General features: G+C 36.8%; 1 protein-coding gene and 1 pseudogene across 1 annotated transcript; one reads left to right on the forward strand and one right to left on the reverse strand.

The window, feature by feature from the left end:
• Positions 1-5,143: 5,143 nt before the first annotated feature.
• Positions 5,144-6,548, reverse strand: LOC106671014 (probable protein phosphatase 2C T23F11.1). The gene has a single exon (XM_014401750.2). It carries the CDS (start codon positions 6,186-6,188, stop codon positions 5,196-5,198), a length of 993 nt encoding a protein of 330 aa, XP_014257236.1. The 5' UTR covers positions 6,189-6,548; the 3' UTR covers positions 5,144-5,195.
• Positions 6,549-15,792: 9,244 nt separating this feature from the next.
• The window catches only part of LOC106670994, a 13,070-nt pseudogene continuing 11,279 nt past the window's right edge, over positions 15,793-17,583 (forward strand).

Raw genomic sequence — 17,583 nt, forward strand, 5'->3', positions numbered from 1 at the left:
GTCTCACAACCCCTGGCAGATGGAATTTTAAGAAGGCAAAGTGGGCCGAATATAAGAAAAATGGGGACAAAAGCGATCCCTAAATGAAAGAAAGTTGATGGATTACGCGGCTTTAAGTATAGGAAAGTGTGTGCGAGAACATTCTTTTAAAAAATAAATACTGCATCTACCCGGTTTAGAAGGAGACCGTGGTGGAATTCATCAATCTGCGATAAGATAGTGGCAGAAAGAGAATCGGCTTTCAGACTCTATAAAAATTTCTCTACCTCAGCACCGTACATAAGCATAAAAATCTCTAAAGTAAACAAATCGTCCAGGAAGCAAAAGTGATGAACTTTTGATGTCACGGATCAGTCACTTTTATTGTAAACAAAGCAAGTTTTCAAGAAAAGATCGATTGTCAACTCCCCTTTTAGGTTTTGTATGGTACTTACCTTTTTTATTTGTTTAAAACTTATTTTCTACCGTAAATATAGAAGATTATGCAAAAATCACTTTTTGTTAATAAGACCCTATGCGTTCTGCTAAATATTCTTAAAATGCATCTTGAAATCTTGAACAAATGAATTTTATTTCATCGAAAACAATCAGGGATTTGCCGAGATGCAATTTTTTAAAATAATAATATACAGGTTCAGTCTTTTTGATTTTTGTACTCCCATTTGAGCAGCCGATCTTAGATGACGGTTAATAGGTTATATGTTCATAGAACTATTACATTGCGATTCATCGGTTTTTGAGAGACTCGACAACCTCTCCGATTTTTTTAAGACATTTTCCTTGCTTCACGTGGTGCTATCTGTTTCCAGCTCGATGGATGTCCATCTCATAATGCCATTGTTGTAAAGTAGTGGATTCCCTAATCGGTGGAGAAGTCCTGTTCCTTGACCAGCACGTTCAAGTTAAGGGAAATTTAAAGCCTATAAATAGCAATTAATTAAGGTTTTAGTTGAGATAAAAAAGTCAATGGCACGAGCGGGATTCGAACCCACGATCTTTGGCTAGATACGCCGCTGCTCTACCACTTGAGCTATCGTGACCTCGATCTTTTATAAACATTCTGCCATCTATCCAAGTAACGTACACAGTTCGAGCGGCGATGGGGATGCTATTTCACCCTCAGCCCCTCCCCATTCACTCTACTAAATACACTCACTCATACAAAACATATTTTGACGGCTATATACAATAACAATTCCCAATTCCCACAAAAAGCGTGACAGGGGATCCTGAAACTCGCTACCGTGTCCTAGAACCATTCTTAAATCCGAGGGCATACCTTCTGTTCTTTTCTATTGTAAATATTACCCTAATAAAGTTCGAATAATAGGTAAAAATCATTTTAAACTAGGAATTAATTTTTATGTTTATTGTTGTTGCACATTGTTTATCAACATGTTTAAAATTGACTGTAAATCAAAATATGTTATGTTTATACATTTATCTGAATTTACTAGTTTTAGTGGTCCGCTTGACCAATTAATAAAAGTTTTTAGTTGAGATAAAAAAAGGCAGTGTTAAGAGCTGGATTCGAACCCACGATCTTCGGCTAGATACGGCGCTGCTCTACCACTTGAGCTATCATGACTTCGATCCTCTCGGACATCAACTTCCCATCTCACCCAACCTTTCTGAATTTTCCCTCCTTTTTGCCATTTTTCAAATGTCGTGTAATCGGATTGGATTCTCGGCGACAAATCAAATGGCCACGGAGAGCTTTAGTGAAGGTATACTTCATTTTAACTTATTAAATTCACTAATTTCGTGGTCCGCTTGACCAATATTACAATTAATTAAGGTTTTTAGTTGAGATAAAAAAGTCAATGGCACGAAAAATGGCAAAAATGAGGTTAAACTCAAAAGGTGGGTTTGGGATAGGAAGTTGGTGTCCCAGTGAACCGAGGTCACGATAGCTCAAGTGGTAGAGCAGCGGCGTATCTAGCCGAAGATCGTGGGTTCGAATCCCGCACGTGCCATTAACTTTTTTATCTCAACTAAAAACCTTAATTAATAACGAAATTAGCGAATTTAACCTATAAATAGCGTGTAGGAATTAGGAGAAAGGATCCAGGAAGCATGTAGTGTGTTAATTATGGAATTTTGTTTATTTTGTTCTGTGTTAAGGTCTCGTCACATCAATGAATAGGGCTTTTTTCCATTCCTTCATAGTCCACATTTAGAGTTCAGATTTACAAGGAATCTTAGTCTCTGCGGTGTTCTATGGTTATGAGGACCTTGTTGATCTAAAGTTGGGCTCTCTCGACAAGATTGATATTGAATACCACTGATCAAGTTTTTATTGGCAGATGTTGAATTGCATTTACGGAATGCTTGCATTTTACTAAAAATTCTATGGCATTAGTGATACTAGGTCGCCCTAAATTTCATAGTCGAGTGACTCCCAATCCTCCAGTACACTATATTAAACCATGAAACTGACGATGTAGCCCAATGATTTCTCATTTTATGAGTGATGATTCATAGCGGCTTATACTACTCATTCCTGCATAAACATAATCAGCAGAGAATAAAATAAACTTTTGCAGTACAAATATGGCTTATGGTCTCATTGATACTAGATCCATCCAGTACTTCTAGTGTTGAAAACTTCACTATGTCAAATAATACAATAACAAATAGGATAAACATGTAAAATTTAATTTTAATTTATGTTCATACCTTTAAGGAAATCAATAAAACAACCCATCTCTAACCATTTAACGCCAGATTTTTATACAAGCCATAGTTTCCCAGCAATTTAGACAAGAATTCTTCATTTCTGGGTTCACCTTCTTAACAGAATTTGTTTTTACCATTCTATTACAATTAGCTCAAAGAAAAGCTTATTCTTGTAAATCCACGAACTTCGATATTCAACCCTTAACTTTCTTTGATGCGTAAATATATAAAATCCCTTTGTCGTTATCAAAAATGTCATTTCTCTATGCAATTTTTTAAGTTTCAAAGAAGGCGTATGAAAACAAGAGTCGGACGGAACGATCTGGTCGATACAATATGAACTGTCTGAATGACACCATGCTGCGCAATGTCCTTAACAGTCGCCTTCATGCAGTATCTCATATAGATCGTTTGCCAGTCTCTAGACAAGAGAGTAAAGCAACATATCTATGATTGCAAAAAACCCAAGCAAAATCCTACAGCACTCGCTACCCACCACTTTGAACACCAACACAATTTTGACTTCAAAAATCCAAAAATATTACATACAGAACAAAACAAATATAAACGTAATTTCTTAGAAATGGTTTATATCAACAGAGATAAACACAGCATCAATTACAGAACAGATACATGCAAACTCAGTCGCAGCTACGCCAATATCATTAATCAAATACAATACAAATAACATACATACATCATTACATTACATTCCACACATCAAATACTTTTCACATAGTCTAATTTTCCAACAATTTAGCTTTCCTTTTCCTATTTATCCCCTTTCTATATAATCCTGAAAGAATAATCTGGCCGAACTATTACCAACACATTGTTCCCCTTTGTCGGCTTTTTTCACTTCAAAGGAGCCGACGCCTTGCACAAAATTGTCTTTTATATACCGACTTCCTTCCCCACCCCCTCAAAACCAAACATATATAAACATGAAACAGCAAAATCTCACTGGCACTCTCAACACGACACACAAGGATGGCACAATTACACAGAAGACAAACACTTTGAGTGAGTAGAAATACTTTGTTTGAATATAAAATATATTTTGCATTGTATAAATTCACTTATCCACATCCTAAATGTATTTGTTAAATGTAAACATTGTTTGTAAATCCCAGGCCCTGAAGATGATCTCAATAAAAGATCGAAACGTTGGCACGATAAAGAAAATGTTTTTCTGAAACCTACATCACACCCGACCGCATCTCACGATATCCGAATTAGTATTCATTTTTTTAAATCATAGTTTTAAACCCTAAGTAAGCTAAATACCCTAAGATATCTTTCTTGTGTTAACGAATTAACTCGGATAGAAGGAAGAACTTCGTCATTTAGCTCCCATCATAACCCTGGGTGGAAGCGCCATCAGAAAGAAGAGAGCCAGAAGCGCTACATTGGTCGTCTGAGGCCTAACACGGAAACCGTATCTGTCCTTCCTTTTCCCTTTCTTTTTATTGTACTACTCTTCTTTTCTTTTTTTCCCCTTGTTTTGGTATTTATCCTTCTCCAAAAATGCCGTGGCGCTCAACATAACCACTTTCATCCCCTCACCGACCATCACTTGTCTCTCCCTTCAACACGACCCCCCCCCCTTACCACTGAGCTACCGCCAACGTACGTGCAGCCACAGTAAGGAAGCTGTAACAGTCCGTCTCCTCGATACCGATCTCTCAACCACTCGTACACCAACTTCCCATCTCAACCTAACTTTCGAATTTTCCCTCCTTTTTGCCATTATTCATGGATCGAAGTCACGATAGCTTAAGTGGTAGAGCAGCGGCGTATTTAGCCGAAGGAAGTGGGTTCGAATCCCGCTAGTGACACTAACTTTTTCATTTCAATCAATACCCTACATATATATTATATATTGTACATTGTAAAATATATTGTAATGTTATATTACTTTTTCCCACAAAGGTAGATCATCTCTTGATGAGGGTAAAACGGCCAATAAACGGTGGTTTCGCAGAATTGAGAATTTGAGGTTTGACCAAACAGAAGTTTACCTTGTTTGAATTCCTGATGATCCTCAACTCGGATAATCGAGGCTCAATAGTACAAAATATACAGACTGCAGTAGATCAAATTGATAATATTTATGACATAATAATTAATCAGGTTTTCTTTACTTAAGTCTCCAGACTAATTCCTTTGGTTAAACTAATTTTAGAAAATTCAATTTAAAGATTTTTTATAAATCTGATTGGTTTAATATCATTATAAATGTATTATTCCATGTTATATTGATTTTATCGAATTGTTAGAACTGTATTGAAATGGAGACATGTACTAACATTCTGTTGATTACCATCATAAAATTTCTTCAATCTAAATTTTTATAGTTTGATGTTAGCTCAGGAAATTACCAGCACGTGGTCGGATAAAATTTATTGGTGTATCCATATCATTGTTTAATTGGAACACGGTTCTTAAGAGAGAAAAAACGCAATAAATAATTTTGAACTTTATTATAGGGTCCCCAGTGAGAACAACTCCTGTGTCTATTGGATGCTCGCCGGGCTATCGTCTTTACTAAGGGGCTTAGAGTACACGATTTGATTCTTTTTGTTTTTCATAAAAAGGACTAAAATGACCGTCATGTTGTCGCACCCAGTCCCTCCGTAGTTACTTACCGGGCTGAGGCATCGGTTGAGCAGGTCTTCACAGATGGCATCCGGAGGTTTGCCTTGTTGGATCCTGACGGAGACGAACTCGCCGACGTCCGTGTTTGAAAGGACGTCCCAAATGCCGTCGCATGCGAGGAGGATGAACTCCCATCGTTCGTTGAGCTTAGTTTCTGTAACGTCGGGCAAAGCGATTATGGATTGTTTCTCCTGGTCTCTGTTTTCGTTCATCTTGTAGACAAAATCGCCGAACGCCCTCGAGACGGCCAGGTTGCCGTTGACCCGGTTGAACTCCACCCATCCGCCAGCTTCCACGATCCTCTCGTATTCGGACGGGGTGTTGGGCTTGTGGTCGAAAGAGAGTGCGTGGACGTGGCCGTCGATGACCGCGATCGCCCTCGAATCTCCGAGATTGGCGCAGAACAAAGAGCCTTCCTTGATGAGGACAACGATGGCCGTCGAACCGGACATGTCGTCCTGCAGCTCCTCCCGTTCTCTCATCTCCACGTCCATGTCTAAAAACGCAGCTTTCATGGCGTCCTTGACGAATCCGCGTTGGAATAAGTCGTTCTTGACTACATATTTATGAAGGTTCCTACTGGCGAACTCTGCCACTTTCGGCCCACTGTGGCCGTCGTAAACGGCGAAGTAGCTCGCCGTCGGATCTCCCGGAAGCTCCATATATACGGAATGCGCGTCTTCCATCGTGACCCTCCAACCTTGCATCGAACTGACAGCACCTTTGAACTTTTCATTTTCAAAAGTGAAGGTGTGTTTCTCCGTAATCGGTTGAGATAGAGTTATGCCCATGCCGAATATACCATTTGTGACAAAATTGTTTAATTGACGTACTCCTCGACCCTTTGACATTTTCGTCGATCCATTTTTTTCCAGACGATCCAGAAGGGTCTTACACCATGTACCGATGACTTTTCGCTTACAATTTCGGATGTTTAAATTAAATAGAGCTTTTAGTATTATAATATGAAAGTCACTTGGAGTCTTTTTGACATATGTTGGACAAAATAAACGATCTATTTAACATGTTATTTTCTCGTCTGTTGTTGAAACTTATTACAACGCCCCATTAATACATGTATTTATTGTGACTACATTGAATCGAAATAATACTCTTACTTTCAACAACACCATACGCCAGAAGGTGGTATATTTTTAGTGCAGAAACAGTCGCTGTAATTTAATTCTCAGGCGTGTCGTTTTGCTCTGTCAAATTTTGCAACTCACACATGTGAAGCTACCCATAACATATTTTATTCTTTTTCATTTTTAAACACAAAGAAAATTGTGTTTCTCTTCTTATTCATAATCGTGAAGAACCGAGTTTCCATTTTTACTGGTTTACATTACAACATAAGTTACATTATACTAGTTTTAAATAAAACTCAAATATCTGCTGATTCAAAACTGTGCATATTCATCATGGCCTGTGTAAAAAAACTGATTGAACATGATCTTACAAAATTTACAACAATCAAACTTACATCGGGGTATATAAGTTGTAAATATTATTTTCTTCTATAAATATAAACGGTCCGCCTCGTCTTACCGTATTATTCTTACTCGTTTTTCTTAGTGTCTCCCATTCTCCCTTTTCCCTTTTACTTATTGTCTCTCTCTTTCCCTTTTCCACCTTTCTCTCTCTCTCTCTCTCTCTTTCTCTCTCTCTCTCTCCACTTTTTCCATCTCTTGCTTGTCCCTCTTTCTTTCTGTCACGCTATATATATATTTTATCTATTCTTCTATCCCTCTCCAACTTTCTCTCTTTACCCCTCCCTCTCTCCCTCTCTATCCACTTACATCTATCTACCTATCTTTTTATATTTTCCTGGCTCATACCCTTCTTACTTAATTATGTATTCTTATTCAAACACTTCTTATTCTTACTCTAGACCTCCCTATATTTACATTGTATTTGAATATTTACTTTTTTCTTCTCTCTCTCTCTCTCTCTCTCTCTCTCTCTCTCTCTCTCTATCTATCTATCTATCTATCTATCTATCTATCTCTCTCCTTTTGTAGCTCAATCTCCCCCTTCCCTCTCTATGTACCTACATCTACCTAGTTTTTTCTATTTTCCTGACCCATATTCTTATTATTTATTTATATACTCTTACCCAAACACTTCTTACTCTTACTCTAGAACTCCTATATTTACATTGTATTTGAGTATTTACCTTTTTCGTCTCTCTCTCTCTCTCTCTCTCTCTCTCTCTCTCTCTCTCTCTCTCCCTCTCTTTCTTTAGCCTTCTCTCTCCCTCTATCTATCTCTAGGAACTTGCTGATCAATTTGAAAATCTTAGCATATATATGTAGTTATATAAATATATGTTAAGTTGTTTTCTTGTAATTGCTAGCATTTTAATGTAAGTTAACTTGTATGTTCGTTTTGCTTTTTTATTTCAAAAACAGCAAAACAGAAAGAGTATAAATCTGAGTACAGGCCAGTTATGACGCCATCAGGCTCATCTCACATTCTTCGAGTCGGCGGTATTACTCACATATATCACTTGCACACATTATCTTTCTTTCTTTATTATTTCACATTATCCGATGACGATTTATTATTATCACAGAGTAGCATTTAACTGAAAGTTCAGGACTAACAGAAATTGGTTAATTTGCACTGTTTAAAATCAATCTTTTTCAAAGTTTTATAAAAGAAGACGAAGTATGTCGGCCTTGGCCGTTTAAACTTCCGCAATTTTGTGTGGAGAGAAATTTCTTAATATTTTAAGTATTTTTACTTAAACTCTTTAATAAAAGTGTCTTATTTAACAACGTATAGATTTTTTTATGTCTTTATTATATAATCAAAGGGCACTTATTCCAACCGCAAATTTGTCAATTACGACAAGTCGATACTAAAGCAAAAGTATAACAGTTTAAAAATCATCACTTAAACCGTAAAAATCGTCATTGTTCAAACTCATTGGTTCATGGAAAACAGAAATGACCGATATATTCATTAGATTCGGAATCGGAATTTTTCATGTGTGACGAGCGGTTTCCCCGAGCGCGGCTCGCGGTTCGGATACCGTCGCACGCTAGGGCGTTCCGAGGGGGCAGCGAGTTACTCCACTCTAAGCCCGTCAAGCCTTTTTGGGGTAAGATGTGTCAGGTTGCCCGGGCTCGACGGGTGAACACCCTTTTCTTATTTGCTGCTAGTTCAGGCCAAGGAGGTTTGGGGAAAAGACACCAGAATTCGGACCAAACAATCAAGTTCCTTTATTGTTGTGACTAACAATTCCCAATATGTACAAACAAAAATAGTGTATAATTCAGAGACAACCCTATTACTGGACAATTATTTCTAGGTACTTATAACTAGTGATCTTATTTTCTATAACTAACTCTTACTACTAGGGGCTTAATTACTGGGATAGCCGNGGGCCGCCCCGACCGAGGCGGCCCGACCGTGACAGCACTCCGCTTACCGCCTCTCTCTTCAATTCCTGGCCGTCTCCATGGAATTCTCTACTCTCTACTTCTCTCTCTACTCTCCACTACTCACTAATTCTCTGATTTTACTCTCTACTGATCGTCCCTCTTTTATCTATCCGTTCAAGGAGAAGGTGGGGAACAGTTGTATTTCGAAAACACTGCTATGCTTCCGGGTGACCCGACTGCCCTTGTCCTCTCAGGTCATTGAGCTATTCCGGATGAGTCCGGGCATTAGCTAACCCTGAGGGTTGAGCAATAAGGCACACTCGTCAGCACGACAGCCAATGTTTCTAGGGCAATTGCCCCGGGATCGGCCCACATTTCTTAATCGAAAACATCCAGCTCTTATTATTTCGCTAGCTTTGTTTAGCTGCGTCTGGAATTTTCTAGAAAGACGGGGTCGGTTCCCGCGATTCTAGGCCACTTCCGTCTACTCAATACGCTCTCCCAATAATTAGCTAACATATTTCTTATGTATAATCTTATATTTACAATATACTTAATTTCTATAAACTCTGTTTAAGATTCCCAACATGGAATCTTCACATCATGCCTGAGGAGCCAAGGGATAAGTAGGAATACAATGGTGACGTGGCCATCGATTTCATCCATATGACTCACTGACTCAATGGTTACGAAACAATCCGATCATAATTCCCATAACCCTTTCAATTATCCATAGCTGTTTTGAACACAAACCGATAAATAGAAATATAATGATTTATTATGAAGTTAATAAAAATTAAGGTTTAAATAGCCATGAAACATCTTTTTCACATCTACAGGTCAATTTATATCTGCATGACAAAGTCTGTTCAATTAGTACAATGGCAGAGAGGTTTTGGTATCCTAATTTGCGCGAGACTGTCCTTGTATAGATATTTGTGTTCGATTCTCAGTTCAAAAGGCTTGACAATTTATCAAACCTTACATTAAAAGGATTACTTACTTGTGTCGCCCTTTGAAAGAAAATATTGTTAAAACCGTATCCGACGGTATCAATTGTGGTGTGTTAACGACTGGATGTACAATTATTAAATAAATTAGCTATTTATTTTGTCCCTTTTTCTAATTAAAAAAATTTCTTAGTTAGAATAATAAGACAGCAAAGGCTTCTTCCATCTCTTTCCAATTCTCTCTGCTTTATCAATTTTTCCCGCATATTTCTTAAGCTGGTTTTGATCGATAGTTTCTTCTCCATCCTCCTAGGTGGATCCATTTTGTCGCCTTTTGGCCTATTGTCACTCAGCTTAAATGTCCTGCAAAAACACCAAGAAGGCCATAAAGGAATGCTCCCATGTGAGACACCGGCATTGCGTCAAGTTTCTGAACCATATATGTTAAGCAGGGATATAATTTGTCCCAAATACGTTGTTTAGTCCCCCAGTTAAATTGCTTTTCTGTATAAAATTTTGTTTTCTTTTTTCATTTGCTATTAATGGTTGAATGATTGAATTTATGAAGAACCCTTCTTGCCGAGTGGTTTACATTCAGTCTCATGGTGACCCTGACACTGTCATACTCATTCAAATACCTGACTTGAGCCATTGAAAAAATGGATTAAGTAAAAGAAAAATGTATTTGAGGTATTGGTTGAGATAAAAAAAGTCAGTGTCACAGGCGGGATTCGAACCCACGACCTTCGGCTAAATACACCGCTGCTCTACCACTTGAGCTACCGTGACCTTGATCCAGTCGGACACTAACTTCCCATCTCAACCTCACCTTAAATACATTTTAATTAATTGAAAGATATTATTTGATCAAGCGGACCACGAAAACTAGTATTAATAAGTTAAATAAAGTAAATCTTCAGTAAAGCTCTCGTGGCCATTTCATTTGTCGCCGAGAATCAAATAGATTACACGACATTTGAAAAATGGCAAAAAGGAGGGAAGGTGGGGTTGAGATGTGGTTGAGTTGGTGTCCGAGTGGTTCAAGTGGTAGAGCAGCGGCGTATCTAGCCGAAGGTCGTGGGTTCGAATCCCGCTTGTGACAAGGACTTTTTTATCTCAACCAATACCTTTTATAAAGATTTTAATTTTAGTACAATTCTTTTGATCTTGAAACTTATTTTCAACAGAAATTTATTTATTAAATTGTTTGTATAAATGTCATTACGATAAACGTCAAGTTTTGATGTTTCAAAAGTGCTCTCTCGTTATTTTTTAATAAAGACTTTGTATAATTGTTCGTAAACTGCTTAATCCCAAGAGTATCCCAAGCCGGTATAGCAGGGGTGCTCAAACGGTCGATCGCGATCGACCAGTCGATCGCGAGTGCTTTTTGAGTAGATCTCGAGAAGAAAAAAATTTTTAATAAGTAGGTAGGTAACTAAACTACAAAAATGTATTACGTAATAAAATAACACTGCTTGCGGCAAAAGGTGGCTTTATCAAAGGAACGCGCGGCACTTGTCAAAGAAAAGCCGCGTTGTTTCTAGACTAGTAGACAGTACAGTCTAGTCTAGAAACAACGAGAGACAGTACAGTCTAGTTTCGGGCGGCGCGTTTGACGGGAACATTCGAGACTTTCGTTCACGCCGATATAAATGTTGTGCCTGCAGGAATTGGAGTCATTCTGAATTGTAACTTGATGGCGATACTACGTCGATACAAAGTTTATTATTAAATAGTGGAAAATGAGTGCAGTGAAATCTAAAACGTATCATTTTAATAAGGATTGGGAGGAAGAATTTTTCTTTTGTATGGTGAAGGATAAGTGCATTTGTGTTATTTGTCGTGCGTCAGTTGCAATACCTAAGCGTGGTAACTTAGAGAGGCATCATAAAACGGTTCATAAAAACTATGAAAAGGATTTTCCGCCACAGAGTGAATTAAGAAAACGAAAAGTAAGTGATTTGATATCTTGTTTGAAAAAAGAACAATCCATGTTCACAAGACCAGCCAAACAATCAAAAGCTGCTACGATCGCGTCATTTAAAATATCTCATATATTGGCGAAACACAAGAAACCATTCGAAGATGGATCGGTGGTGAAGGAAGCATTTATTGAAGCGGGTGAGACTTTATTTGGAGATTTTAAAAATAAAACAGAAATCATGTCTGCTATTAGAGAACTTCAGTTATCTCGTCCGACTGTCACAAGGCGTATTGAAGTCATGAGTCAGGACATCGCAGATAAACTAAAACATGATATCATGGAATGTACATACTTTTCTTTACAGTTCGACGAATCCACCGATATGACAGACACTGCCCAGCTGTGTATTTTTATTCGGATGGTATTCAATGACATGTTGGCTAAGGAAGAATTTTTGACAATCATTCCTCTGAAGGGGAAGACCCGTGGCGAAGATTAAATTCAGATTCTGATTAGAATCAGAAATAAACAGACAATATGGAACTTAAACATAAAAGAAAAAACTTGACACAATTATTTTTTTATTTGCCGTAATAACTACCGCAAATCACCTAAATTCAGATCCTGATTAGAATCAGAAATAAACAGACAATATGGAACTGAACTATAAAAGAAAAAACTTGACACATTTATTTTTTTATTTGCCGTAATAACTACCGCAAATCACCTAAATGCAGATCCTGATTACAATCAGAAATAAACAGACAATATGGAACTTAAACATAAAAGAAAAAACTTGACACAATTATTTTTTTATTTGCCGTAAACACTTCATAAAGATTAAAAGTTGACTTATTATGCACTGCAATTGCTTATTAAGTAACTTTAAAAAAAAATCAGATGGAATTTGGAGTCCTCTTATTAATACATATAAGCCTGACGTCTTTAACTCTAGGGCAAACTGTTTTAAAATGGAAAACGCTTTTCACTCTATTTTCCGAATTTTACAAAGAGCATGGTTTTGTTTTATTACAAAACGTGTAATTATTAAGATATAGCTGTTTACCTCTATCCTTGAGAATACAGCTAATTGAATCTGAATCTAGCTTTTTTCTGACCAGCTAATGTCTTGTACTTTGCAATTGTATGCATAATAATTTTATCAAGAATTTTATTTTAACTTACAACTTGCAAAATCACCTAATAGAATTTTATAATTACACAGCTTCTCCAACTCTTTATGAATATACAACTTTCTTTTGACAATTTCCTTAGGTAATAGTTTCAGGTAGGTTTCAGGTGATCTGATAAAATGCATATTTTTTAGATATTTGACATAAAATTAATTATGTAAAAATAGGTTTGTAACATATTTCCTTCTACATATTCTAAGTTTTATCTTAGTAGATTTAAACAGTTTTAACAGACATTGATTTCTTTCGTTCCTGAATTATAGTATATTTTCATTGATTTATTAGTTTAGAAACGGAAAAACAGATAGCAGGGCAAGGCAATAACGAGTAAAAGCAGTTAGAACTACAACCGCTAGATTGTGATGGTAAAGCAGTTCAGCCAGCAGGAAAAGCGTGGAACTGCGGCCCCAAGAGAATATGTCGGATACACGACGACATATTGTGACGACGAAACAAATTGGAAGCGTCGGTCGATTCCCGGGCGTTCCTCTCGGGTTCCATGCCGATTTATTATTTATTTATCTTTAGGAAAACATATTACTTAAATCACACAAAAAATCATTACCAACTATGGTGGCTACGTTCATGCTATTAAAGATCCAACCTACTTGGCCGTTAATGTTATTATAACGCTTACTTACCTTCGATCATCCTAATCTGTCATGGTTTACTGACTTTGACCTGCTTTGAATTTACTACTCTTCGACTATTGCAATAATTCCTTCTCGACAGAATCATTAAATTAACTATTTAATACTGGAATACAAGCACAAAGAAGTCAGCGACCATCCGGTCACATGGTTTCTTCCATCGTGCCTGACCGCTTCTGACCTCTGGAGGAACCGAATGAGTTAAATCCGTCGACAAATACATAGTTCGAAAACAACTGCCAAACGATTTTTATTTTTCATTGCTCTTAGAATTTTGAAAAATCCATTAAAACAGTATGAGCAGTATGGTTAGGGGGTAGGGATAAAAGAGGCTGCCACAAAGGCCTTCTGCACCTCGACCTGAGTAGATCTATCGTGCTCCCCTAACTTTATATCTAACATAACTTCAGGTTGTTAATCCTCCATGCCTTGCCAAAAGCTCCTTAGTGTAGGATCTTGCTTGTGGTTTTTCCTGTTCTAGTTGCAAGAACCTGCACCTGCAAGCGATGAGTAGCAATAAAGCATAATTTTTTCTTTCAGGGATTTTCATTTTAACCTTTAACTTTGGTTAAATTTTTTTATTTGTACAAAATTTGTACCTGCTTCTAGAGATGCAACAAACAAATCATATATATTAAAATAATTAACATTAATAAAAAGACCATATGCATATAAGCATACATACTTAGCTAATTATACTTTTTTTAATTTAAATTATAAAAGGCGATCAACCGCCACCAGATGGGCACCCAAACCGCACCCCAAGATACCTCCCAACATTGAGTGAAATAATTGCATAAAATGAATGTTCTTTTGTATTAAATTATTATATCATTTTATCTTCATATTTCCGAAATTAGTTTAGTTTTTGTAAGGAAAGTTACTAGTTGTCTATTTGTTCGAAGTCATCACCAAGCGAGTCTTTGATGTTGGTTGGAATTTCCAACCTATGTCTTTCTTCTACATATTATTTGCAGTTTGTCAAAATGTGTTTAACTGTTATTCTTTCTGGCAAAAACATCACAAAGCGGATCTTTTTTGGCCATGAGATAAGAATGAGTAAGCCTACAATGATCAATTCTGAGCCTAGCACGGACTTCTTCGTGACTGGATCCTCTATGAGATGAGGCCCAAGGTTTTACACTGTTTTTTATCGACCTAAGTTTGACACTAGAAGTCGTTTCCCACTCTGTTTGCCATAACTGCCAAGACTTTCTTTTATACCAAGCTGTCACATCGGATTTTGGTGTTTTTGTAATTTTAACTCCATTAAGGACGGCCTGCTTTGCCAAATGGTCTACCTTCTCAATGCCAAATATCCCGTTGTGTCCAGGAATCCACATGAAAACTACTCTATTTCCCTGATTTTGCAGAGATTCAATGGTAAATAGGATGTCTTGTTTCAATGGATGTACAGAAAAGTTGTTTTTAAGGGCCAATAGCGCCGACAAAGAGTCAGAACAGATGACAATCGTTTCCCTGGATGGGGCTAATGTAGTTAAGCACTTTGCTATTTCTTTAATGTCAGCAGTGTAGTTGCTGCATATAGGTGGTAGGGTAAACATATATTGTGCATTATTATTATAAGTCCCTACATAATTTCTTGAGCCATCTGTAAAATATAGTGCGGGATTCGAAAAGATATCTATTATTTTATAAAATTCTTGACTGTACATGTAGGGGGGAGTACTCCTCTTAGAAAATTTAGTAAGGTCTAAGCATAGATTAGGCTTTGGAAGCAGCCAGGGAGGTTTAGGTGAAATTCTAATTTTATAGAAATCGTAGCATTTATTAATTGTAAATGAGCAGCCACTCTAGATGGAAAATGCTTTCTTGTAGGGTATCTTGAAACGTAATAGAGTTTTCACTTGGAAAAAGGGACACTAGAGGATGGGTAGGGCATGAGAGAATTTTAACTGCAAAGTTCAAATCAAGTCTTAATCTTCGATGTTTGAGGGGCAATTCTCCGGCTTCAGCTTGCACACTAATAGATGGACTAGATCTAAATGCACCTATGGCTAGACGCAAACCAACCTGTGTTTTGTATCGGTTCAATCATGGACAATGTTCTGTCACTAGCAGAGCCGTATGCACAACTTCCATAGCCTAGTTTAGAGCGAATGAGCCATCGGTTGAGATGGACTTGGTTGAGATGAAAATCCTAGTGTCACGAGCGGGATTCAAACTTATGACCTTGTCTTTACCTTTAGTTGGAAAGAACTATTCTAAGTGCAAACTTCCACTTATGTTTTTAAAATATTTTGAAATATTTAAACATCAAATACTACTCCAAGTTCTCGAAAGAAGTGGGAAGGGTCAGATGATTAAAGTGGGAGAAAAAGAAGAGAAGAACCGAAGAAGGGACAGTCTCGATCGGAAGGCCTAACTCGTTGTATCCATTTTGAGCAGCTACGATATAATGTGAGTACAAAACACCACAAAAAATAATCAAAAAATGTGTATTATAATGAAGTTAAAATTACATTAATAGTAAATGATGATTAATAAACAACGTTTACAAACAACGATAGCCGGAAAGTCACTGAATTTCCATGTAATTGAATTAACAATGAGAGTCGTCTACCAAACATGATTTCTAGCTAAGATAACTAAAACCTATCCCATAGTTATTTACTCCATTACTACATAAACATTCTAATAATAAAATAAAATATTCAGTCAATTCATAAAAATATAAATTCATTATGAATCTCAAAAAATTAAAATCATTATAATTACAAATTAATTTGGAATATTTATAACTGCCAAAAATTTAATTGTTTTCGTCCAAACTTCCGTAATTTGAACAGACAGTCGTTAACAAGGCCACAATTTAACGAGGCTGCATTTCATTATGGTGGGAGTATTTTCAAGGCAAACTGAATTACTAGCCGACAATTTGAAAAATAAATTTTGAACTCTAAAATATCAGTGCTGTATGATTTCAATTTTAAACTTTGATTTTAATGAAAAAATCAAGTTGAGACGGAGATTTTAATGTAAAGAAATGGATTTGTTCTGTAACAGGGACTACTAATAAAAAAGTATTGATATATTAATGTGAGTAAACTTTTAATTTTAGTTCCTTAGAGTTCGTGGTCCGATTGATCGAATAAGGTTTTTCAATTAATTAATATCTATATAAGTTATTCAGATATCGTGAGATGCGGTCGGGTGTGATGTAGGTTTCAGAAAAACATTTTCTTTATCGTGCCAACGTTTCGATCTTTTATTGAGATCANATAAAGAAAATGTTTTTCTGAAACCTACATCACACCCGACCGCATCTCACGATATCTGAATAACTATCGATTAACGGTCACTAATCTCTACACATATCTATATAAGGTTGAGATAAAAAAGTCAATGTCACGAGCGGGATCTGAATCCACGACCCTTACCTCTCAAGTGGTTGAGCAGCGGCGTATTGAGCCGATGGTCGTTGGTTCGAATCCCGCTCGTGACACTGGCTTTTTTATCTCAACCAATACCTTTTATAAAGATTTTAATTTTAGTACAATTCTTTTGATCTTGAAACTTATTTTCAACAGAAATTTATTTATTAAATTGTTTGTATAAATGTCATTACGATAAACGTCAAGTTTTGATGTTTCAAAAGTGCTCTCTCGTTATTTTTTAATAAAGACTTTGTATAATTGTTCGTAAACTGCTTAATCCCAAGAGTATCCCAAGCCGGTATAGCAGGGGTGCTCAAACGGTCGATCGCGATCGACCAGTCGATCGCGAGTGCTTTTTGAGTAGATCTCGAGAAGAAAAAAATTTTTAATAAGTAGGTAGGTAACTAAACTACAAAAATGTATTACGTAATAAAATAACACTGCTTGCGGCAAAAGGTGGCTTTATCAAAGGAACGCGCGGCACTTGTCAAAGAAAAGCCGCGTTGTTTCTAGACTAGTAGACAGTACAGTCTAGTCTAGAAACAACGAGAGACAGTACAGTCTAGTTTCGGGCGGCGCGTTTGACGGGAACATTCGAGACTTTCGTTCACGCCGATATAAATGTTGTGCCTGCAGGAATTGGAGTCATTCTGAATTGTAACTTGATGGCGATACTACGTCGATACAAAGTTTATTATTAAATAGTGGAAAATGAGTGCAGTGAAATCTAAAACGTATC

The sequence above is a fragment of the Cimex lectularius genome, unplaced genomic scaffold (assembly GCF_000648675.2).
Source record: "Cimex lectularius strain Harlan isolate CLEC.00 unplaced genomic scaffold, Clec_2.1 scaffold282, whole genome shotgun sequence".
Classification (NCBI taxonomy): domain Eukaryota; kingdom Metazoa; phylum Arthropoda; class Insecta; order Hemiptera; family Cimicidae; genus Cimex; species Cimex lectularius.

Coding starts and splice junctions, on each gene's coding strand:
- LOC106671014 (XM_014401750.2), bottom strand. CDS start 6,188: ATGTCAAAGGGTCGAGGAGTACGTCAATTAAACAATTTTGTCACAAAT.